Source organism: Aotus nancymaae, unplaced genomic scaffold (genome assembly GCF_030222135.1).
Source record: "Aotus nancymaae isolate 86718 unplaced genomic scaffold, 86718_ANA_hifiasm-v0.15.2.pri h1tg000029l, whole genome shotgun sequence".
NCBI lineage: Eukaryota > Metazoa > Chordata > Mammalia > Primates > Aotidae > Aotus > Aotus nancymaae.
The window spans coordinates 42,855,403-42,879,589 of NW_026988442.1; the positions used below are offsets into that span (position 1 = coordinate 42,855,403).

Here is a 24,187-nt window from a genome sequence, read left to right on the forward strand (position 1 = left end):
GCGGAGCGCTCGGACGGCGGCCTCGGCGTGTCTGCGTCTTTCCTTCTTCCGCGGCTTCGTTCCCTTCCCTCCCAGCCCTGGTCGTCGTCGCCGCCATGAACAAGAAGAAGAAGCCGTTCCTGGGGATGCCCGCGCCGCTCGGCTACGTGCCGGGGCTGGGCCGGGGGTGAGGCCTGGGGCGAGGCCCGGGGCGGCGCGCGGGGGCGGGGACGGCTGGCGGAGCGCGGCGCGCGCGTTTGGGGGCGGCGATCTTTGGCCGCGCAGTCGGAAGGACGCTCGGGGGGTCGGCGTAGTCCCTGCAGGCAGCCGCGGGCTGTGGGTCGGGACGGACGTTTGCAGCCTGCCCGCTGCGCGGTGTGACGCGCTGGCCGTCGGCCGCGGTGCGGGATGAGCGGTGCCGTGTGCGGGAAACGCGGCCGCCTCCCGGGTCGGGCTGGCACGCGCCCGCCCGCCGAAAGCGTGCCTGGGTCCTCCGTGCCTGCCGCGCAGCGGCCCCCGCACGATGTCGGATGAGGGAGCGGTCGTTGCTGTCCTATTCGGCCATTCATCTGATGAGGACTACTGGGTTTTTCTCGGTGGTGTTATTATACCGCGATCTGTGCGGCACACACGACTCCGATACCGACTGCGCCTTCAGGGGACCCGAAGCTTGTGCAGGGTTTGGTGTCAGCGTAAATCAGTACGTAAGGAGGGTCGGATTTAGAACCCAGTGCTTAATGGACCGTGGCGCTGGGGCCAAGTTGAGTAGGAGAGCTGGACTTAGGGCTGCAGAAACATGGTAACGATAGAGGAGAAACTGACATTCTGTGTGTGTGGAGAGTTAGAAAAAAGTGAGGCCAGGAGGAAGCCCTGGGAACAGGGGAGTCCGGTGTGAGTGGGATGTGCAGCCAGTAGAACGGAGCTTAGGAGGTTGGAGTGGCCTTGAGCGCCACGCTAGAGCTCCTGGAGACCCTTCAGAAGTTTTCAGTCAGAGCTGTGTTTTGGGAAGAATCATCTGGCAGAGGATGGGTTGAAGTAGAGGAAGGCTAGAGGCAGGGAGGGCTAACTTGGTTTCCAGCCGTGGTGGGAGTCATAGTCTGGGGAGGAGAGATTTTGAAGGTGGATTCATTAGTGCTTGGCGGCAGACAGGATGGTGAGAGTGGGAGAGGGAGGCAAATATTGTGTCATGGACCCTTGGCATCTGGGTCAGCACACTGAAACACCCCTGAACAGCTGTAAGATGGGCCCAGAAGAGCTCAGTTTGGGCCAAGTTGGGTTTAAGGGCCTGGTTGGATGTGGAGGGGGAGATGATCGAAGCCTTCGGGTGGAGGGATTGCCTTGGTAACGTCATCAGGGTAGGTTGAAACCCTCAGGTAAGTAGAGAAGATCACTGGTATTTGAGACTGCAGTTCATTGTCACCAGGATCTTTGGAGGTTTCCCAGAGGTGTTAGAAGTAGAGGTGAGATTAAGTCATGCCCGGGGTGGAGAAGAGCCTGGGAACAGGCGCACTCAGATACTGAGTGTCTTGGGGGTCTCCTGCAGTGCCACTGGCTTCACCACGCGGTCAGACATTGGGCCCGCCCGTGATGCAAATGATCCTGTGGATGATCGTCATGCACCCCCAGGCAAGAGAACCGTTGGGGACCAGATGAAGAAAAACCAGGCTGCTGACGATGATGATGAGGACCTAAATGACACCAATTACGACGAGGTGAGATGTGCTGGGCTTCTGTGGCTCCTCCAGCCAGTCTCTGGGAGCAGCTGACCAGCTCCCTAACCAGTGTGTGTTGGTGCCTGTAATGAGTGGCTTGGAGTGGCTCACGCATTTAAAATTTCAGCTATTCACGGGACATCTTTAGCAGAGAGTGAGAGGGAGCAGGAAAAATACGGAGAAATGTGCACTTTTTGTCTCTTCAGAGAGATGTTCTTGCAGATGCCAGGACCACTGCCTTGGAATTTTGTATTGGTCAGTCTCTTATGGTAAACACCTACAGTGGAATATGTGACAATATTTGCTTTTTTTAGCGTTAGTGGTTGCTCTCTGAAAAGACATCTAAAGAAAAACGTCAGCTGACTGAATACCGTTTAACTGTCTTCTAACACATACATTTTTCCTCTGAGGAAAATTTTTAAAAATAATTTTAGTTTTGAAGTAATTTTAAATTTGCAGGGACTTGCAAAAGTAGTGCCAGAAAAAAGTTTAAAAAAAAAAAAGTTGGCCAGGCATGGTGGCTCACGTCTGTAATCCCAGCACTTTGGGAAGCCGAGGCGGACGGATTACAGGGTCAGGAGATCGTGACTATCCTGGCCAACGTGGTGAAACCCTGTTTCTACTAAAAATACAAAAATTAGTTGGGCATGATGACACATGCCTGTAAGCCCAGCTACTTGGGAGGCTGAGGCAGGAGAATTGCTTGAACAAGGAAGTCAGAGGTTGCAGTGAGCAGAGATCACACCACTGCACTCCATCCTGGCCACAGAGCAAGACTCCCTCTCAAAAAAAAAAAATGGTTTCTGTGTGTCTTTCACCAAGCTTCTTCCCATCTTACATGACCTTAGCACAATTATTGAAACCAAGGGGTTAACGCTCACACGTACTATCTATCGTATTTGAATTCGTGTTTTTCCATGAAGGTCTGTTTTCTGGCTTAGGGCTCAGTCCAGGATCCCTTACTGCATTTTGTCTCTCCATCGCATTTGAGTTCGTGTTTTTCCGTGAAAGTCTGTTTTCTGGCTTAGGGCTCAGTCCAGGGTCTCTTACTGCATTTTGTCGTGTCTCCTTGGTCCCTTCCAGTTGGAGTGGCTCCTCTGTCTTTCACGCCCTTGATACCCGAAGAGTAGTTACCAGTTACATCGCAGACTGTCCCTCAGTTTGGCTTTGTTGGCTGAAGAAATAGTTTAGCAAGTATTTCATAAGTAGAGATCTTCTCCATTTCTGCTGGTGGGGAGGTATTGGAGGAAAAGCTCACCTCTCTACACATGTTGTTTGGTTCTCAGTTTAATGGCTATGCCGGGAGCCTCTTCTCAAGTGGGCCCTATGAAAAAGATGATGAGGAAGCAGATGCTATTTATGCAGCCCTGGATAAAAGGATGGATGAAAGAAGAAAAGAAAGAAGGTAAAAGAAATTGTTGCCTTTCACAATACTTATCCAACTTTTTAAAAAAAGTTGGCTGGGTGTGGTGGTTCACAGCTGTAATCCCAACACTTTGGGAGTCTGAGGTGAGTGGATCACCTGAGGTCTGGAGTTGGAGACCAGCCTGGCCAACATGGCGAAACCCTCTTTCTAATAAAAATACAAAAATTAGCTGGACATGGTGACTCAAGCCTGTAATCCCAGCTACTTCATAGGCTGAGGTGGGAGAATTGCTTGAACCTGGGAGGTGGAGGTTGCAGTGAACCAGGATCGTGCCACTGCACTCCAGCCTGGGTGGCAGAGTGAGACTCCATCTCAAAAAAAAAAAAAAAAAAAAAAAAAAAAGTTTTGAGGCCAGGTATACTGGCTCACATGTGTAATCCTAGCACTTTGGGAGGCCGAGGTAGGATGATAGCTTGAGCCCAGGGGTTTGAGACCAGTGTGGGCAACATTAGTGAGACCTCATCTCTACAAATAATTTAAAAATTAGCCAGATGGTGGCTGTAGACCCAGCTGCTTGGGTGGCTGAGGTGAAAGGACCGTTTAAGCCCAGGAGGTAAAGGCTGCAGTGAGCCATGATCATGCCACTGCATTCCAGCCTGGTTGACATAGTGAGACCCTGTCTCCAAAAAAAAAGAAAGTTTCATTTTGAATTGTTTTATACTTGGAGAAAAGTTGCAAGAGTACATGTGTCTCTGCTCGGCTTTTAGGCCACGTAAGGGTCTTGTGCTGTGCTTGGGTAGGCACTGGGCTGCTGCAGAACAGCCTCAGGGCCTGGGAGAGCTTTAAGAATTCTGGGGATTACTTTTACTATATATCCGTGTTACCATCTTTGGAAAGGGCATACTGACTGTTGATTAATCTATTATATGTTGAGTAATTTGCGAATGAATTAAAGATGTCAACTGACAGCTATGAGCTAACAAGATTGAACCATGAAGAAATCCCAAACCTGAACAGACCAGTAATAAGTAATGAGATCAAAGCCGTAATACAAAATGTCCTAGCAGAGAAAAATCCCAGGATCTAATCGCTTCATTGCTGAATTTTACCAAATATTTAAAGAACTAATATCAATTCTACTCAAACTAGTCCGAAAAATAGAGGCAGGAATACTTCCAGATTTATTCTATAAAACCAGTATTATCCTGATACCAAAACTGGACAAAGACACGTTGAAAAAAGAAAACGATAGGTCACTATTCCTGATGAACATTAAGGCAGAAATCCTCAACAAAATACCAGCAAACTGTATTTGACAACACATTAGAAAGATCGTTCATTGGCCGGGCACAGTGGCTCTCACCTGTAATCCCAGCACTTTGGGAGGCTGAGACGGGAGGACTGCTTGATCCCAGGAATTTGAGATCAGCCTAGGCAAGAGGGTAGTTACCCTGTCTTTACAAAAAAAATACAAAAATTAGCCAGGCTTGGTGGCATGCACCTATAGTCCTAGCTACTCAGGAGGCTGAGGTGGGAGGATCGCTTGAGCCCAGGAGGCAGAAGTTGCAGCGAGCTGAGATTGTACCACCACACTTCAACCTGGGCATCAGAGAGAGACCCTGTCTCAAAAAAAAGGAACATACCTCAACACAATAAAAACCACATACAGCCGGATGCCATGGCTCACACGCCTGTAGTCCCTGCACTTTGGGAAGCCCAGGCAGCCAGATCATTTGAGGTCAGGAGTTCGATACCAGCCTGTCTCTACTAAAAATCCAAAAATTAGCTGGATGTGGCGATGCAGGTCTATGATTTCAGCTACTCGGGAGGCGGAGGTTGCAGTGAGCCAAGATCACACCACTACATGCTAGCCTGGGCAACAGAGTGAGACTGTGTCACAAAAAAAAAAAAGAAAAAAAAGCCACATATGATAGGCCCATAGCTAGTATTATACTGAATGGGGAAAAACTGAAAGCCATTTCTCTAACATCTGGAACACACAAGGATGTCCACTTTCACCACTGTTATTCAACATGGTAGTGAAAGTCCTGTCTAGCGCAGTCAGATGAGAGAAAAATAAAGAGCATCCAAATTGGAAAAGAAGAAGTTAAATTATTCTTGTTTGCAGAGGATATGATCTTATATTTGGAAAACCCTAAAGACTCCACCAGAAGACTATTGGAGCTGACAAATTCATTAAAGTTGCAGGCTATGTCGTCAGGCACGGTGGCTCATGCTTGTAATCCCAGCGTTTTGGGAGGCTGAGGGTGGGTGGATCACCTGAGGTCAGGAGTTTGAGACCAGCCTGGCCTACATAGAGGAACCCTGTCACTATCAAAAATAGAAGAAATTGGGCCGGGTGTGGTGGCTTATGCTTGTAATCCCGGCATTTTGCGAGGCCAAGGCAGGTGGATCACCTGAGGTCGGGAGTTTGGGAGATCAGCCTGACCAACATCGAGAAACCCTGTCTCTACTAAAACTACAAAAATTAGCTGGGTGTGGTGGTGCATGTCTGTAATCCCAGCTACTTGGGAGGCTGAGACACGAGAATCGCTTGAACCTGGAAGGCAGAGGTTGCAGTGAGCTGAGATTGTGCCACTGCACTCTAGCCTTGGTGACAAAGTGAGGCTCCATCTCAAAAAAAAAAAAAAAAAAGTTGTAGGACACAGAATCCACATAAAAAAGTCAGTAGCCTTTCTGTCATCAACAGGGGACAATCTTAAAAAAAATCAAGAAAGTAATTATATTTACAAGGCCAGGCACAATGGCTCACACTTGTAATCCCAGCACTTTGGGAGGCCAAGGCGGGCAGATCACGAGGTCAAGAGATCAAGACCATCCTGGCCAACATGGTGAAACCCCGTCTCTACTAAAAAATACAAAAATTAGCTGGGTGTGGTAGCACAAGCCTGTAATCTCAGCTACTCGGGAGGCTGAGGCAGGAGAATTGCTTAAACCTGGGAGGCGGAGGTTGCAATGAGCCAAGATCGTGCCACTGCACTCCAGCCTGGTGACAGAGTGAGACTCCGTCTCAAAAAAAAAAAAAAAGATTATATTTACAATGGCTACAAATAAAATACTTAGGAATAAACTTAACCAAAGAAGTAAAAGATCCCTACAGTGAAAACTATAAAACATTGATGCAAGAAATTGAAAAGGACACAAAAAAATGGAAACATACTCCATGTTCATGGATTGGAAGAATCAGTGTTTAAAATATCCATGCTACCCCACTGGCGCAGTGGCTCACGCCTGTAATCCCAGCACTTTGGGAGGCCGAGGCATGTGGATCATTGGAGGTCAGGAGTTCGAGACTAGCCTGGCTAACATGGTGAAACCCAATCTCTGCTAAAAAACAAAAATTAGCTGGGCATGGTGGCTCACGCCTGTAATCCCAACTACTTGGGAGGCTGAGGCAGGAGAATCACTCGCACCCAGGAGATTGAGGTTGCACTGAGCTGAGATCGCACCACTGCACTCCAGCCTGGGTGACAGAGTGAGACTCCATCATAAAATAAAATAAAAATATAATAAAACCATACTGCCCAAAGCAATTTACAGATTCAGTGCAATTCCTATCAAAACAGGAACATTATTCACAGAAATTGAAAAAATAGCCACGTGCAGTGGCTCACGCCTGTAACCCCAACACTTTGAGAGGCCAAGGTAGGTAGATCACTTGAGGTCAGCAGTTTGAGACCAGCCTGGCCAACATGGTGAAACCCCATCTCTACTAAAAATCCAAAAATTAGTTGTGCATGGTGGTGGGCGCCTGTAATCCCAGCTACTTGACGGGGTGAGTCAAGAGAATCACTTCAACCCAGGAAGTGGAGTTTGCAGTGAGCTGAGATGGCGCCATTGCACTCCAGCCTGGGCAACAGAGAGACTCTGTCTCAAAAAAAAAAAAAAAAAAAAAAAGAAAAAAGGAAAAAATTAAAAATAATCCTAAAATGTATATGGAGCCACAAAAGACCAGAATAACCAAAGCTATCCTGAGCACAAGGAGCAAAACTAGAGAAATCACACTTCAAATTATACTACAGGGCTATAGTGACAAAAACAGCATGGTACTGACAGAAAAACAGACACATAAACCAGTGGAACAGAATAGAGGACCCAGAAATAAATACATATGTCTACAGTGAACTCATTCTTGACAAAGGTACCGGGAATATTTATCAGGGAAAAGACAATCTCTTCAACAAATGGTGCTGGAAAAACTGGATGTCCATATGCAGAAGAATGAAACTAGACCCCTATCTCTCACCACATACAAAAATCAAATCAAAATGGATTAAAGACTTTAAGACCTCAAACTATGAACCTACTAGAAGAAAACTGCTGGGCGAGGTGGCTCACACCTATAATCCCAGCACTTTGAGAGGCCAAGGTGGGCAGATCACAAGGTCAAGAGATTGAGACCATCCTGGCCAACATGGTGAAACCCCATCTCTACTAAAAAAATACAGAAATTAGCTGGGCATGGTGGCACACGCCTGTAATCCTAGCTACTCAGGAGGCTGAGGCAGGAGAATCACTTGAACCCGGGAGGCAGAGGTTGCAGGGAGCCCAGATCAAGCCATTGCATTCCGGCCTGACGACAGAGCAAGACTCTGTCTCAAAAAGAAAAGAAAAGAAAACATTGGAGAAACTTTTTAGGACATTGGACTAGGCAAAAATTTCTTGAGTAATCCCCCACAATCACAGGCAACCAAAGCAAAAATGGATGGATGGAAGCTGGGTGTGGTGGCTCATGCCTGTGAGCCGAGATCACACTGCTGCACTCCAGCCTGGGCAACAAAAAGAGACTGTCTCAAAAAGGAAAAAAATAAAGTTCTCATTATAAAATGTTAGGAAAGTGAGAGTAAGTATGGGTAAAAGCGTAATGTTTATTCGTTAGCCTGGAAAGTAACAGTTAATGTTTGGTTCATTTCCTTTTTCTGTTGCTTTTTATACATGTAATTATAACTTCCCATGATGTATATAGAATGTTTTATTTTTTGAAGACCATTTTAGAATAGTAAAATATAGTTCTAGAATTTTGTTTTTATTTTTTTGAGTCTCCCAGACTCAAGCGATTCTCCTGCCTCAGCCTCCTGAGTAGCTGGGATTATAGGTGCATGCCACCACATCTGGCTAATTTTTGTGTTTTTTGTGGAGACAGGGTTTTACCATGTTGGCTAGGTTGGTCTTGAACTCCTGACCCCAAGTGATCCTCCTGCCCTGGTCTCCCAAAGTGTTGGGATTACAGGTGTGAGCCACCACACCCAGTTTTGCCACATATTTTAAACAGCCAGATCTTGCATGATGTAAACTTGCTGTCTTGAGGACAGCACTAGGCCATCAGGGACCTGCCCTCGTGACCCAGTGACCTCCCACCAGGCCCCACCTCAAACATTGGGAATTATAATTCAGCATGAGGTTTGATGGAGACAGATGCAAACCATATCATTTGGCCTCCCAAAGTGCTGGGATTACAGACGTCAGCCAGTGTGCCTAGCCTGGAAATTTCTTTAGAAGCTCGTTATTAAATCATTGTGCATGAATTTATACCTATAGTAGTTAAGTGTGAATGGCATTGCATTTTAATTTTTTTTTTTTTTGATCTTGCTCTGTCACCCAGGCTGGAGTACAGTGGCATGATATAGCTCACTGCAGCCTTGAATTCCTGGCTCAAGTGATTCTCCTTCTTCAGCCTCCCAGGTAGCTAGGATTACAGGTTTATAGGCACATGCCACCATGCCCAACTAATTTTTTTTTTGGTAGGGGTCGGGGGGGGTCTCACTATATTGCCCAGGCTGGTCTTGAACTGCTGACCTCAAGTGATCCACCTGCCTCCCCTGACCTTGGCCTCCCAAAGTGCTGGGATTACAGGCATGAGTCACTACACTCAGCCCTACATTTTAAAGATTTGATTTGAACCTCTAGGACGAATGCATTTTATAAAAAAGCAGGCTGGGTGCAGTGGCTTACGTGTTTAATACTAGCACTTTTTAGAAGGCCAAGGCATGAGGATCACTTGAGTCTAGGAGTTCGAGACCAGCCTGGGCAACAGAGCGAAACTCCGTTAGCCAGTAGCTGGATGTGGTGGCACATGCCTGTACTTCCAGCTACAGTCCCAAGCCTGAGGCAGGAAGATCGCTTGAGCCCAGAATTTGAGGCTGTGATTATACCACGACACTCCAGCCTGGCAACGGAGCAAGACCCTGTCACAAAACAAAAAAGAGCAGGTGACATGGACACATGTACAAAGTCATTAAGTGGGATTTTTTTTTTTTTTTTTTTTTTTTTTTTGAGACGGAGTGTCGCTCTTGTTACCCAGGTTGGAGTGCAATGGCGCGATCTCGGCTCACCGCAACCTCCGCCTCCTGGGTTCAGGCAATTCTCCTGCCTCAGCCTCCTGAGTAGCTGGGATTACAGGCACGCACCACCATGCCCAGCTAATTTTTTGTATTAGTAGAGACGGGGTTTCACCATGTTGACCAGGATGGTCTCGATCTCTTGACCTCGTGATCCACCCCCCTCGGCCTCCCAAAGTGCTGGGATTACAGGCTTGAGCCACCGCGTCCGGCTTTTTTTTTTTTTTTTTTTTTTGAGTCAGAGTCTCGCTCTGTCGCTCAAGCTGGAGTGCAATGGTGCGATTTCGGCTCACTGCAACCTCCGCCTCCCGGGTTCAAGTGATTCTCCTACCCAGCCTCCCAAGTAACTGGGATTTCAGGTGCATGTCACCACGCCTGGCTAATTTTTTGTATTTTTAGTAGAGATGAGGTTTCACCATGTTGGCAGGCTGGTCTTGAATTCCTGGCCTCAGGTGATCTGCCCACCTTGGCCTACCAAAGTGCTGGGATTATAGGTGTGAGCCACTGCACACGGCCAATTAAGTGTTTTTAAGAAGTAGTGTAGGTAGCCAGCTGCAGTGGCTCTTGCCTGTAATATCAGAACTGTGGGAGGCTGAGGCAGGCAGATCACCTGAGGTCAGGAGTTCGAGACCAGCCTGGCCAACATGGTGAAACCCCATCTCTACTAAAAAAATACAAAAAATTAGCCAGGCGTGGTGCCACATGCCTGTAATCCCAGTTACTTGGGAGGCTGGGCAGGAGAATCGCTTGAACCTGGGAGGCAGAGGTTGCAGTAAGCCAAGATCGCACCATTGCACTCCAGCTTGGGCAACAAGAACAAAAACTCAGTCTCAAAAAAAAAAAAAAAAAAAAGTGTATTTGGCTGGGCGCGGTGGCTCACGCCTGTAATCCCAGCACTTTGGGAGGCTGAGGCAAGCAGATCACGAGGTCAGGAGATCGAGACCATCCTGGCCAACATGAGGAAATCCTGTCTGTACTAAAAATACAAAAATTAGCTGGGTGTGGTGGTGCGTACTTGTAGTCCCAGCTACTTGGGAGGCTGAAGCATGAGAATTGCTTGAACCCAAGCGATTTTGAGACAGAGTGAGACTCCGTCTCAAAAAAAAGTAGTATACTTATTAAAACTTTATTCTGAAAACCGTCATAATACTAGCAAGTAGGAAGAACAGCGCTGTGAATACCACATCGTCACGTGTAGTCTCAGCACTGAAGTGCAGTTACATGGATGAAGCAAACTGTTCGGGCACTTAGAGCTGTAGAACCGAGCTGAGTTGGCTGTTAGTGGTTAACTGCTTACTTGGAAGAGAAGGAAGCGAGGATGGAGGAGTTCAGTAGAGGGTTTGGTGGTAACTAGGATAGTTACTGCTTTTCCTTTTAGGTGTTTTTTTTGAGATGGGATCTCACTGCGTCCCCCAGGCTGGATCGACTCACTACAAGCTCTGCCTCCTGGATTCAAATTATTTTCCTGCCTCAGCCTCCCAAGTAGCTGGGGATTACAGGCACCTGCCACCATGCCCAGCTAATTTTTATTTTTTTGAGACAGAGTTTCACTCTTGTCAACCAGGCTGGAGTGCAATGGCATGAGCTCAGCTCAGCTCACTGCAACCTCTGCCTCCCAGGTTCAAGCGATTCTCCTACCTCAGCCTCCCGAGTAGCTGGGATTACAGGCGAGCACCACCACGGCAGGGTAATTTTTGTGTTTTTAGTAGAGACGGGGTTTTACCACACTAGCCAGGCTTGAACTCCTGACCTCAGGCGATCTGCCCACCTTGGCCTCCCAAAGCACTGGGATTACAGGTGTAAGCCACTGTGCCCGGCTGTGCCCAGCTAATTTTTGTATTTTTAGTAGAAATGAGGTTTCATCATGTTGGCCAGGCTGGTCTTGAACTACTGACCTGAAGTGATCTGCCCTGATGTGCTGGGATTACAAGCGTGAGCCACCACACCTGGCCTTCTTAGGTGTTTATAGGATGGTCCTACCTTTGGGATTTTGTTAATTTTCAAGCAGTAAATATACTCACATTCAAATATTTAGATCAAAGTAAGATCTTTTTTGTTTTCATTTTAGTGAATTTCTGCATGTTTTCATTTGGTGGGTAATTGAGTTATTAGACTTACGAATGTTTTCATATTTATTTATTTAGAGGCAGAATCTTGCTCTGTCACCCAGGCTGGAGTGCAGTGGTGTGATCTTGGCTCACTGCAACCATTGCCTCCTGGGTTCAAATGATTCTTGTACGTCAGCCTCCCAAGTAGCTGTGATTACAGGTGTGTGCTACCATGCCCAGCTAAGAATGTATTCACAATTGCCTTGAAATATATTTGATTTAGCTGCTAAGAGTATAGAATTGTTCTATTTGGTGATTTAATTGAAATGTATATTAAAGCAGCTTCAGACATCTTCAGACATGCAGTGTTTCTGATGTGTGCACATTTTATTTACTAGGGAGCAAAGAGAGAAAGAAGAAATAGAGAAATATCGTATGGAACGCCCCAAAATCCAGCAGCAATTCTCAGATCTCAAAGTAAGCAGATGAAATGGTGTGCAGTTTCTAATGCACTTCACCTAAGTAGCAGGACTCAGACTTCTTTTGTGTGGAATTGATGAGACTTTACTAACTCGCTGTTTTTTAAATTCAGAGGGTAATTGCTTAGAAGAAGAAAGTCCTTGCTTCCGTATGTTTGAATATGTATATGTGTATTAAAACCCTTCCGTCCCCTATCATAAAAGGTAGGACAGATGAACTTATTTTCTTTGTAATTTTGACTCCACTTATACCTCAGATTTTCTTTCTTTCTTTTTTTTCTTGAGACAGACTCTGGCTCTGTTTTCCAGGCTGGAGTGCGGTGGCACGGTCTTGATTCACTGCAACTTTCACCTCCAGGTTCAAGCAATTCTCGTGCCTCAGCCTCCCTAGTAGCTGGGATTACAGGTGCCCACCACCACACTCGGCTACTTTTTGTATTTTTAGTAGAGATGGGGTTTTGCCATGTTGGCCAGGCTGGTCTCTAACTCCTGACCTCTAATGCTCTGCCCACCTCGGCCTCCCAAAGTGCTGGGGTTACAGGCATGAGCTACCACATCCAGCCCTGTTTATATGTAAGATTTTCTAAACTGTGTCCCCTGGGCTTTGATTTGAGAGAATAATTTACATTTTCGTGAAGCTGAATAGATCTAATAAATTGATTTTTCTTTCTTCTTTTTTGAGATAGAGTCTCACTCTGTTGCCTGGGGATGGAGTCTCGGCACACTGCAACCTCCACCTCCCAGGTTCAAGTGATTCTCCTGCCTTAGCCTCCTAAGTAGCTGGGATTACTGGCACCTGCGACCACACCCGGCTAATTTTTTGTATTTTTAGTAGAGATGGGGTTTCACCGTCTTGGCCAGGCTGCTCTCGAACTCCTGACCTTGTGATCTGCCTGCCTCGGCCTCCCAAAGTGCTGGGATTACAGGTATGAGCCACCATGCCTGGCCTAAATTGATTTTTCTAAGTGAAGTAGAAAACCATTTTGGGGCCTGGGTGCAGTGGCTCACACCTGTAATCTTAGCACTTTGGGAGGCCGAGGTAGGAGGATCGCTTGAGCCCAGGAGTTTGAGACCAGCCTTGGCAACACAGGGAGAACCTGACTTTACAGAAAATAAAAAATTATCCAGGAATGGTGGCCCACACTTGTGGTCCCAGCAACTTGTGGGCTGGGAAGCTGAAGTGAGGTGATCCCTTGAGCCTGGGAGGTTGAGGCTGCAGTGATTCTGTGATTGTGCCATTGAACTCTGGCCTGTGCAACAGAACGGGTCCCATCTCAAAACAAAACTTAAAAACAATTGCTGCATCAAAATCCTTTCTTTTCTTTTCTTTTTTTTTTTGGGACGGAATTTCGCTCTTGTTGCCCAGGCTGGGGTACAATGGTGCGATCTCGGCTCATTGAAACCTCTGCCTCCCGGGTTCAAGCGATTCTCCTGCCTCAGCCTCCCAAGTAGCTGGGATTACAGGCATGCGCGACCACGCCTGGCTAGTTTTGTATTTTTGGTAGAGATGGGGTTTATCCATGTTGGTCAGACTGTCTCGAACTCCCAACCTCAGGTGATCCGTCCATCTCAGCCTCCCAAAATGCTGGGATTACAGGTGTGAGCCACTGCGCCCGGCCCAAAGTCCTTTCTAAAACATGGTGGTGTGGGGGCTAGAAGTGAGGGGGAGCATGGTCCTACCTGGGCACATGAAATTCTGCCAGAGAATTGATGTTTTTTGGGGCTGGATATTTCCAGAGGAAGTTGGCGGAAGTCACGGAAGAAGAGTGGCTGAGCATCCCTGAGGTTGGCGATGCCAGAAACAAACGTCAGCGGAACCCACGCTACGAGAAACTGACCCCCGTTCCCGACAGTTTCTTTGCCAAACATTTACAGACTGGAGAGAACCACACCTCAGTGGATCCCCGACAAACTGTGAGCATCCAAAGTACAAGGGCACATGCGGCTCACGTAGTCTTGCTGGATCAGTGGCAGGATGGCGGGCAGTGTTGGATTCAGTGCTTCCGCAGGTCATGGCTGTGCTCTGGCCGAGTCTGTCTGCACAGCTGTGCACGTATCGGGCCACTGGGGAAGTATTTCAGAGAATAAAGTTCTTTGGCATGAAATGCAAACCATTGTCTTATTCTTCCCTCTGCTCTCTTCCCTTCTAGCAATTTGGAGGTCTTAACACACCCTATCCAGGTGGACTAAACACACCATACCCAGGTGGAATGACACCAGGATTGATGACACCTGGCACAGGTGAGCTGGACATGAGGAAGATTGGCCAAGCGAGGAACACTCTGATGGACATGAGGCTGAGCCAGGTGAGTCTGTCTGCAGCATTTTCCTGTAGACAGGTTCAAACATTTTGTTGTTGTTCTTCTTTCTTCTTCATTTCTTCTTTCTGCTTTTAGTGGCTTGATTTTGCCGGAATAATTCTGCAGTTCTTTTTAATTTTTTAAATTCTGAGACAAAGTCTTGCTCTGTCACCCAGAGGCTGGAGTGCAGTGGCACAATCTTGGCTCATGAAGCCTCCACCTCCTGGGTGGAGAATCGAGTGATTCTCCTAACCCAGCCTCCTGAGTAGCTGGGATTACAGGTATATACTACCACACCTGGCTAATTTTTTGTATTTGCAGTAGAGATGGGGTTTCATCATTTCGTCCAGGCTGGCCTTGAACTCCTGACCTCGTGATCCACCTGCCTCAGCCTCCCAACATGCTGGGATTACAGGTGTGAGCCACCACACCTGGCTACGCCTGCCCTTTTTAAAAAAATATATAAAATAATTTTTTTTTTGAGACAGAGTCTGTCTCTGTAGCCCAGGCTGGAGTGCAGTGGTGCAATCTCGGCTCACTGCAACCTCCACCTCCCAGGTCCCGGTTCAAGCAATTCTCCTGCCTCAGCCTCCTGAGTAGCTGGAATTACAGGCACACACCACCATATCCAGCTAATTTTTTTTTGGTATTTTTAGTAGAGATGGGGTTTCACCATGTTGGCCAGTCTGGTCTTGAACTCCCAACCTTGTGATCCACCCATCTCAGCCTCCGAAAGTACTGGGATTACAGGTGTGAGCCACCTTGCCCGGCCTAATAATAATTTTTTTTAAAGTGTGTTTTCTTCCTGCACCTCAGTAAAATGTCTTATGGCCCGGCATGGAACGTGTACTTTGATCTGGAGATTGGGTGCTCTGGACACCAGTGAAGCAGAGACCTCTTTCTGGCATGTACATCAGAAATCGTGAAGGAACACGGTTCCTTCATCACGCTGACCTGGCCAACACAGTGAAATCCCGTCTCTACTAAAAATACAGAAATTGGCCGGGTGTGTTGGTGGGTGCCTATTACAGGTGCAGGAGAATCGCTTGACCCCAGGCAGTGGAGGTTGCAGTGAGCCGAGACTGCACCAGTGCACTCCAGCCTGTGCAACAGAGTGAGAACCTGTCTCAAAAACAAAAAGTGACTCAATCAAAGCTCACTACAACCTTGACCTTCCTGGGCTAAGGTGATCCTCCCACCTCAACCTACAGAGTAGCTGAGATTATAGGCATGTGCCACCACACCCAGCTAATTTTTGTATTTTCTGTTGAGATGGGGTCTCACTATGTTGCCTAAGCTGGACTCGAGCTCCTGGGCACAAGCAATCTGCCTGCATTCGCCTCCCAAAGTGCTGGGATTACAGGCAAGAACTACCATACCCAGCCTGAAATTTGTTTACATAGAAATTGTAAAACTTTTCGGGCCAGCCACTCATGCCTGTAATCCTAGCACTTTGAGAGGCCAAGGCAGGAGAATTGCTTGAGCCCAGGAGTTCAAGACCAGCCTGGGAAGCATGGTGATGATGAGACTCCGTCTTTACAAAATCTAAAAAAAATAACTTGGGCTTGGTGGTGCGTGCCTGTAGTCCCAGCTATTAGGGAGGCTGAGGTGGGAAGATGGCTTGAGCCAGGGAGTTTGAGGCTGCAGTGGGCTATGATCATGCCACTGCACACCAGCCTGGGTTACTGAGTGAGACTATCTCAAAATAAATAAAACTTTGTCACGGTAATTTTTTTGTGGCAAAATATATGTAACAAAGAATTTACCATTTTAATCATTCTTAACTGTACGTACCTTCACTGACATAATTATGTTCATGTTGTTATACAGCTTCATCACCGTTCATCTCCAGAACTGTTCATCTTCCCAAATTGAAATTCTGTACCCGTTAAACACTGACTCCCCATGCCCTTTCTCCTCAGCCCCCGGCATCCACCATTCTTTCTGTTTCTATGAATTTTACAACTCTCTGCACCTTGTGTGAGTGGAATCTCGTGGTGTTTACCTTATTGTGACGGGCTTATTTCACTTAGCTCATGCCCTTAAGGTTCATCCATGTTGCAGCATGTGCCAGCATGTTCTCTCTTTGTTTTTGAGATAAGTCTCGCTCTTTCACCCAAGCTGGAGTGCAGTGGCGTGATCTTGGCTCACTGCATCCTTTGCCTCCTGGATTCAAGCGATTCTCCTGCCTCAGCCTCCTGAGTAGCTGGGATTATAGGCACACACCACCACGCCTGGCTAATTTTTGTATTTTTAGTAGAGACGGGGTTTCACCATGTTGGCCAGGCTGGTCCGGAACTCCTGACCTCATGATCTACCTGCCTCGGCCTCCCAAAGTGCTGAGATTACAGGTGTGAACCACCACACCCGGCCAAAAATTTTGCTTTTTTATAGAGATAGAGTCTTGGGAGGCTGAGGCAGGAGGATTCCTTGAGCCTAAGAGCTGGAGGCTGCGGTGAGCTATGATCGCCACTGCTCTCCTGCTTGGGTGACAGAGATTCTGTCTCAAAGAAATAAATAAAAATACAGTTCTTTTTTCCATACAGAAAAAATTTGTTATTATCACAAGGTGTTGTCTGAGTGAAATTCAAGTTGGTTTCTTTCTTCTCCTACTTACTGCCAGTCAGGATTGTGGGAGGGGCTCCAGGGACCCTCTGGGAACTTTGTTTTGCTCCTGGTCGTGTCCAGCTGACTCTCAGCCTGGCCTGTTTCACAGGTGTCCGACTCCGTGAGTGGACAGACCGTTGTTGACCCCAAAGGCTACCTGACAGATTTAAATTCCATGATCCCTACACACGGAGGGGACATCAAGTGAGTGCTTTGCGGAATCCCTGGGCTGGGAGGGAGGTGCTGGGGCCTAGGGTGTTTTGGATTTTATGTGGAAAATCTGCCGTCAAAACGTGACATGGTGGTTCTAAGAAATACACAGTGCAGTAGTTTGGTTTTTCCATTTGAAAGTGTCTGTATCCATTCATCGTGTACACTAAATGTTTTACATGTGATAGTGCAAGTCTGTGCCTGTGCTGAGCTGGAAGCAGCCAACTCTAGATCCGCATGTCCCATCTAGACCTTCGGGTCTCAGCATTTGTCTGCAGGGAGGCTGAAGGGGCTTGGAATAGTGTGCACTGAGTTTTGAGTTGGTTTGTGTAACTCAGGACATCAGGACTGAGAGTTCTCACGCTGTGACTGTGAAGTGGGTGCCTTTGTCCCGGGTCTCGGGTGCACCCTGGCGGCACAGCCTGATGCTGTGTGCATTCTCACTCTTGTAGTGATATCAAGAAGGCGCGGCTGCTCCTCAAGTCTGTTCGGGAGACAAACCCTCATCACCCGCCAGCCTGGATTGCGTCAGCCCGCCTGGAAGAAGTCACTGGGAAGCTGCAAGTAGCTCGGAACCTTATAATGAAGGGGACAGAGATGTGCCCCAAGGTGAGGCCTGCTGTGAGGCGTTTCCTGGGAGGCTACATAATGGTAGGACCCCTACGGAAGTAAACTCATTAGAGCAAATCTCTTTGTCTTTTGATATTGAAACTACAGAGAGTGGAACAGGCAGGGGAGGATGTGAAACATGGCCACCCGTTTTTCCTGCTTGTTTTCACGTGGAGTGAAGGCTGATCCACCATTGGTTTAATGGCAGGCTAAGCTTCCTTATAAAGAGCTCAGTTGATCAGCTCTTCACCCACCTAATGGTTGCCAGGTGCTGTGGCTCACGCCTGTAATCTCAGCTCTTTGGGAGGCCGAGGCGGGTGAATCATCTGAGATCAGGAGTTCAAGACCAGCCTGGCCAACATGGCAAAACCCCGTCTCTACTAAAAATACAAAAATTAGCTGGGCATGGTGACAGGCGCCTGTAATCCCAGCTACTTGGGAGATGGAGGTTGCAGTGAGCCAAGATTGTGCCACTGCATTCCAGCCTGGGGGATAGAGTGAGACTCCATCTCAAAAACAACAAAAGAGAACTACCCGAGCAGATGCACAGTCTCTGCTTTGTCCGTGGAGTTACTCTGCAGGGCTTCGTATTCTCTTCACAAAGTAGGGTTTTATGTTCTTTGCTCAGACGTATGGTAGCGTGTTCCCAAGTGCTGTCATAGGGGCGCGTCCTGGTGCAGGCGTGTTTGAGGCTGAGCTGATTGGCTTTTGTAAAATCTGGGGCCCGAGGATCTGCTCTAGAGGTGCCTGCTGCCTGTTGTGGCTTCCAGCCCACACTGAACCTTATGTTCTTGTCTCTTGCCTCACAGAGTGAAGATGTCTGGTTAGAAGCAGCCAGGTTGCAGCCTGGGGACACAGCCAAGGCCGTGGTGGCCCAGGCTGTCCGTCATCTCCCACAGTCTGTCAGGATTTACATCAGAGCAGCAGAGCTAGAAACAGACATTCGTGCAAAGAAGCGGGTTCTTCGTAAAGGTGAGCCTCCCTTAGAAGTGCCTTCCACAAGCAGGTGTTTCTGGGGGCTCTGGTCCCTCCCTCGTGGGTGCCCTTCTGCCAGCAGGGGCTCCTGGGGGCCCTGGTCTCTGAAGGAGGGCTGCTTTCTCCATCCCTGGGGCCCCTCCTCTCAGCAGCTTTCCTGCTCCTGGCTCAGGCTTTTGGTGAGAGTGGATAAGGAGCCAGGGACATTTTTCAGGCCTTTACTCAGCTTGGGTTGTCTCTGCTCTTGGACCCTCCATGGGGGAGGGATACTGTGGTGGGCCAGTTCCCATCCTGGAAGGGGTGCTTGGGTTGAGCCCTCACTCCTGTCTTTTTCCAGCGTGTGATCTTGGATGTGCTGGGCGGTCGCTCTGTGGTCCAGGCTTCCCTCATCTACGGGGTGAGAACAATAGTAGCTCAAAGCCTGTGTCCTGGGGCTCTGGAGGGCTAGTGAGATGGTCTGTGTGAAGAGCGTGCTGAGCCAGCACCTGGCACCTGGCAGACCCTCTGTGGGTGTTATTCATTCTCTCCTGAGGGGCGCAGAGCCGCACGTTGATTGAACTCCTGCCCGCTGCTGACAGGGCAGCGCCCCCCAGCTCCTGCGAGGCAGCGTGTGCCGCTGGCTCAGGTCAGTTAATGACGGTGGTGTGCCTCCCAGGGAACCTCCTGCCGGGGTAGCGCTTCTGTGGTAGTTTGTTTACTTTTCTTACTGTGGATTCATTAAAGGAGCACTGTTTCTCTCGTCACCGGAACTGTGTAGTAGGTGCTGCTCTTGAACTGGGTTCAGAACTATGTTCTGAAGCAAATCTGTACGGTGGCTTCTACCTGAGTTATTTTTGGTTTTTTGTTTTTTTTGAAACAGAGTCTCTCTCTGTTGTCCAGCTGGAGTGCAGTGGCACGATCTTGGCTCACTGCAACCTCCACTTCCCAGGTTCAAGCGATTCTCCTGCCTCAGTCTCCCGAGTAGCTGGGATTACAGGCGTGCACCACCACGCCCAGCTAATTTTTGTATTTTTAATAGATATGGGGTTTCCTAATGTTGGCCAGGTTGGTCTCAAACTCCTGACCACCGGTGATCCTCCCACCTCGGTCTCCCGAAGTGCTGGGATTACAGGCATGAGCCACTGCACCTGGGCTCTGTGTGTGTGTGTGTGTGTGTAGAGAGAGAGAGAGAGAGAGAGAGAGAGAGAGAGAGAGAGAGAGAGAGAGAGAGAGAGAGAGAGAGAGATAGAGTCTCACTTTGTCGCCCAGGCTGGAGTACAATGGCACAATTTTGGCTCATTGCAACTTCCACCTCCCGGGTTCAGGTGATCCTTTTGCCTCAGCCTTATGAGTAGCTGGGACTACAGGTGCATGCCACCATGCCTGGCTAATTTTTGTATTTTTAGTAGAGACGGGGTTTCACCATGTTGGCCAGGCTGGTCTTGAACTCCTGACCTCAACTGATCTGCCCACATCGGCCTCCCAAAGTGCTGGAATTATCAGCATGAGCCACTGCACCCAGCATGAATTTTTTTTTTTGAGGTAGCATCTCGCTTTGTCACTCAGGCTGGGTGCAGTGGCGCAGTCTTGGCTCACTGCAACCTCCACTTCCCAGGCTCAGGCGATCCTGCTAGCTTAGCCTCCCGAGTAGCTGGGACTATGGGTGCCGCCACTGCGCCCAGCTGTTTCTAGTTTTTGGTAGAGATGGGATCTTGCTATGTTGTTCAGGCTGGTCTCAAACTCCTGGCCTCAAGTGATCCTCCTGCCTTGATTTCCCAGAGGGCCGGGATTACAGGTATGAGCCATTGCATCCAGTCTGTTCTTCCTGAATTTATAGCCTTGGAAAAATAAGGTGTATTTTGTGGAATCAAGGGTAGTTTTCAGTGAGAGCTTTCCAGCTCTCGTTTTTTCAAATGTGTGTTAAGTGAAATATCATATAGTGATGGGTCACATTGAGGCTTCTGTGCCGTTAGTCAGGGCTGTGCAGGTGAGGGTCTCTTTGCTAGAAAGCCCCTTATCAAATGCAGTTCATTCACTTCTGTCCACGTTTGTCGGAGGCCAGGCGAAGTCGGCCTGGCAGTGGCCCGAGTTCCCCCGGCCTTGTGCTGTCACCCATGAACGTGCTTCCTTCTGTTGGGGCCGCTGCAGCCAGCTACTCAGTGAGCGCGCAGAGGCGGCCTCTTACAATGGGGCCGGGAACAGAAAGTGAGGACCTGTCTTGCTTCGTAGAAATCATTTTCTCTTTTTTCAGCTAGGAAGAAATCGTTCTTTGATGAAAAGCACATTAAAGTCTGGGTAATTAGTATTGTTTATTTATGAAAGCTCTATTGAATTCTTCCTGCCACGGTTTGATGAATGATCATGAATGTCTTTGTGGCCACTCCCTGCTCACCACCAGATTGTCTGGGTTCATTTCCAGTTGACTCTGGATTTGGAGAGAAGTATGCTGCTGGAGGTGGGTGCTGTCAGGGAGTGTCGAGGGACTGTTTCCACGGCCGTCCTCAGGGAGCGGCCTCCTGGCTCTGCTCTCTCGGGCAGAAAAGCTGTGCTAAGGTGGAATGAACCCTGGATCTCCAGGACGGGCTTTGCCACTGCCCCTAATACTGGTCCTGGCCTGCCCCCTCCCAAGAGTGTTTCCAGAAACAGCGCTCTTGTTCTGGGGTGAAGCCCAGCACTGCTTCATTTGTTGTTAGTGAACACTTAAAAGTGGCTTGGAAGGTCAGCTTTTTGAAATTAAGAGGACAACTCCCTCCACTGGTGACTTAGGACACCTGCCAGCCAGGGAGCCGGGCAGGGCACGGTCTCTGTGAGCTCTGGGTCGCTGTTAGGCTGAGCTGACACCTTAGTCCTTTGTTGGGAGAACAGGCGTTTCGGGTGCTGGTCTTGAGAGCTGAGGAAGCTGAGTAACCTTGGCCGTGGTGCTCGACCTCTGCGCTTCCATGTCTTCATCTGTAAAAAGGAAGAGGGCTTTCAGGACTGGGGAGGGAGCAGCATGTGAGCTTACTGGCCGGGGTGGGGTGTCCCATGTGCTGAGTTCCCTGGGGAGGCCCGGCTGGCAGCTCCCCTACAATAACGCAGCTCACAGGACATGTGAAGTGCCGTGTGACTCCGCTAGTTAATGCAGATGTGTGAAAGTGAGTTAACTTTACACTAAAGCCATAGGCTCTGGCCTGTGAAGCGTGGCATCCTTCAGCGGCCATCACTGTCCCTCTGGGGGTACAGGAACGGCACAGTCAGGTCAAGGGTCTCTCCTGTAGTTACTTGTTCCCCAGAGAGCGTGTCGGCCTCTGCACGGCCACATCTTCACAGCTTCATCGAGCATTCAGAATATGCTTTTCCTGTTCTAGGCCAACTTCAGGGGTGTGTGGTTCCTTTACACACATGGGCTGGCTTCTGCTCAGAAAGTGACACTCCTTGGAGGCCATTGTAGCATGGTGTGCCATGTGCCTTCTGAAAGCTCCGGGGGAAGGTGGCCTTGTTGGCTTCAGCGCCATGCCTGTGGGCTGCTGATGAGATTCCACTGGAAATAGTGTCAGCTCTCTCCAGAAACTTGAAGACGTAGAATCCTGGGGGCCTTAAGTTAATGACTCCAAAAGTTTAGTCCCACATGAATATTCTGTTTTTAGAGGCACGAAGTTCATCTCCACAGTGTACAGAGTAATAAGAAGTAGTTCATATTTAGACAAATCGAGCTCCCCGCTCCCACGCAGGAGAGGTGAGAGCACACAGGAAAACCAGCCGTGTGGTTCCATGTCCTCCCTGTCCCTCGTCACCTGGTTGGAGGTTAGACTTTTACTTACTGCTGTGCCCTCTGCTGCCACCCTACTCGGTCAAGGTTCTTGACCTGGATGAGTAACCCAATTCTTTATTTTTTATTTTATTTTATTTTTTTTTTGAAACGGAGTTTCGCTCTTGTTACCCAGGCTGGAGTGCAATGGCACGATCTCGGCTCACCGCAACCTCCGCCTCCTGGGTTCAGGCAATTCTCCTGCCTCAGCCTCCTGAGTAGCTGGGATTACAGGCACGCGCCACTGTGCCCAGTTAATTTTTTGTATTTTTAGTAGAGATGGGGTTTCACCATGTTGACCAGGATGGTCTCGATCTCTTGACCTCATGATCCACCCGCCTCGGCCTCCCAAAGTGCTGGGATTACAGGCGTGAGCCACCGCTCCCGGCCCTCAACTCTTTATTTTTAAGACAGAGTCTCATCCTGTTGCCCAGTCTGGAGAGCAGTGGTGCAGTCAGCTCACGGCAGCCTCAGCCTCCCGGGCTCTAGTGATTCTCCTGCTTCTGGCTCTTGAGTAGCATCACAGGCACACGCCACCATGCCCAGATAATTTTTATTTTGAGACAGGATGTACCTCTTGTGCCTAGGCTGGAATGCAGTGGCGCGATCATAGGTCACTGCAGCCTCAACCTCCCAGACTCAAACTATCCTTCTGTCTCAGCCTCCTGAATAGCTGGGTCTCCAGGGACATACCAACATGCCTGGCTAATTTTTTAGTTTTTCGTAGAGATGAGGTCCCCCTATGTTGCCCAGGCTGGTTTTGAACTCCTGGGCTCAAGTGATCCTCCCACCTCAGTCTCCCAAAATGCTGGGATTGTAGATATGGGCCACTGTGCCCAGCGAGGACCCAAATCTTTATCCCCGAAGGGTCTGACTTGCTGATAGTTGTGCTTTTTTGGCAGCTGTAGTTTCCTTAACTTTTACTCATAGAAGCAGAAATACTAAACTGTACTCAGGACCAGGCTCTAGATAGCCTCCCCCAGTGGGTGGCAGCAATTCAGTCTCGCTTTGGGGGTCAGGATTCGCCTTTGCAGCCAGCGCTGTGCACAGGGAGGCCAGAGGGAGCTGTGGTCTGCACCCTGGGTGGCACGTACTCCCTTTGGACAGTAGTGTCCAAAGAGGCAGAGATGGGACTTGTGGCCGCGGAGCCATTCAGAGGTCATTGTCTGTTCCTAGACCCATGTGTTCTGGCTGTGAGGTCCAGCCGGGATTGGTGTCTATTTGTAGCATTTGTGACGTCCTACTGGGCTGCTAGGCCATGGCTCTGAGTGGTGGGCGTGTGCTAAGACCACGTTCTGCCTGCATCAGTGAGTTCGCGTAGCTTCGTCTTCTGGCCGTCTTTCAGCTGGTCAAGTGGACTAGCAGGTAATGAGGCCAGGGCTGTCAGTGCCAGTGCGCTGTGTGGAACCACAGCGGGCTTTTGCCTCCTCAGTCCCTTGATCCCAGGGAACTCCCCAGGGGCTGTAAGTGCGGCTGAGGGAGGAAGGCGGTTGAACGGCCACCAGCGTGGGAGGCGTCTGCTGTGACTCAGGCAGCTTACCTGTGCTGCACCTGCCTTCCTTCCCCCCCCATCTTCTGGGTGCCATTCCCACCCTATGAGGCCACTGCTGTATCTGTGCAACCTTGTGGCTTGGTCTGTCAGTAACATCCCGAGTGGGCAGCAGGTTGCTCGGTCATTTTATGTCTCTTAGCTGAGTGTTCATTCCCCGCCAGGGCCTCACAGCCAGCCAGGGGCTGTTTCTCAGCAGGAGAGCAGGTACCTGCAGGAGAGCTTAGC

General features: G+C 48.9%; 1 protein-coding gene across 3 annotated transcripts in view; it reads left to right on the top strand.

The window, feature by feature from the left end:
• Window positions 1-24,187, top strand: part of PRPF6 (pre-mRNA processing factor 6) — a 49,478-nt gene continuing 25,291 nt past the window's right edge. For 2 of the 3 annotated variants that reach the window (XM_012440545.2, XM_064382615.1), the window contains exons 1-9: window positions 529-679; window positions 1,523-1,691; window positions 2,978-3,096; window positions 11,863-11,941; window positions 13,681-13,857; window positions 14,094-14,249; window positions 16,960-17,054; window positions 17,513-17,669; window positions 18,479-18,641. In XM_012440545.2, the coding sequence (XP_012295968.1) occupies window positions 552-679; window positions 1,523-1,691; window positions 2,978-3,096; window positions 11,863-11,941; window positions 13,681-13,857; window positions 14,094-14,249; window positions 16,960-17,054; window positions 17,513-17,669; window positions 18,479-18,641 (1,243 nt within the window). In that variant the 5' untranslated portion in view covers window positions 529-551. Of the gene's footprint in view, window positions 167-528; window positions 680-1,522; window positions 1,692-2,977; window positions 3,097-11,862; window positions 11,942-13,680; window positions 13,858-14,093; window positions 14,250-16,959; window positions 17,055-17,512; window positions 17,670-18,478; window positions 18,642-24,187 lie in introns of those variants that run through there. The other variant, XM_012440546.3, reaches the window with a different exon arrangement.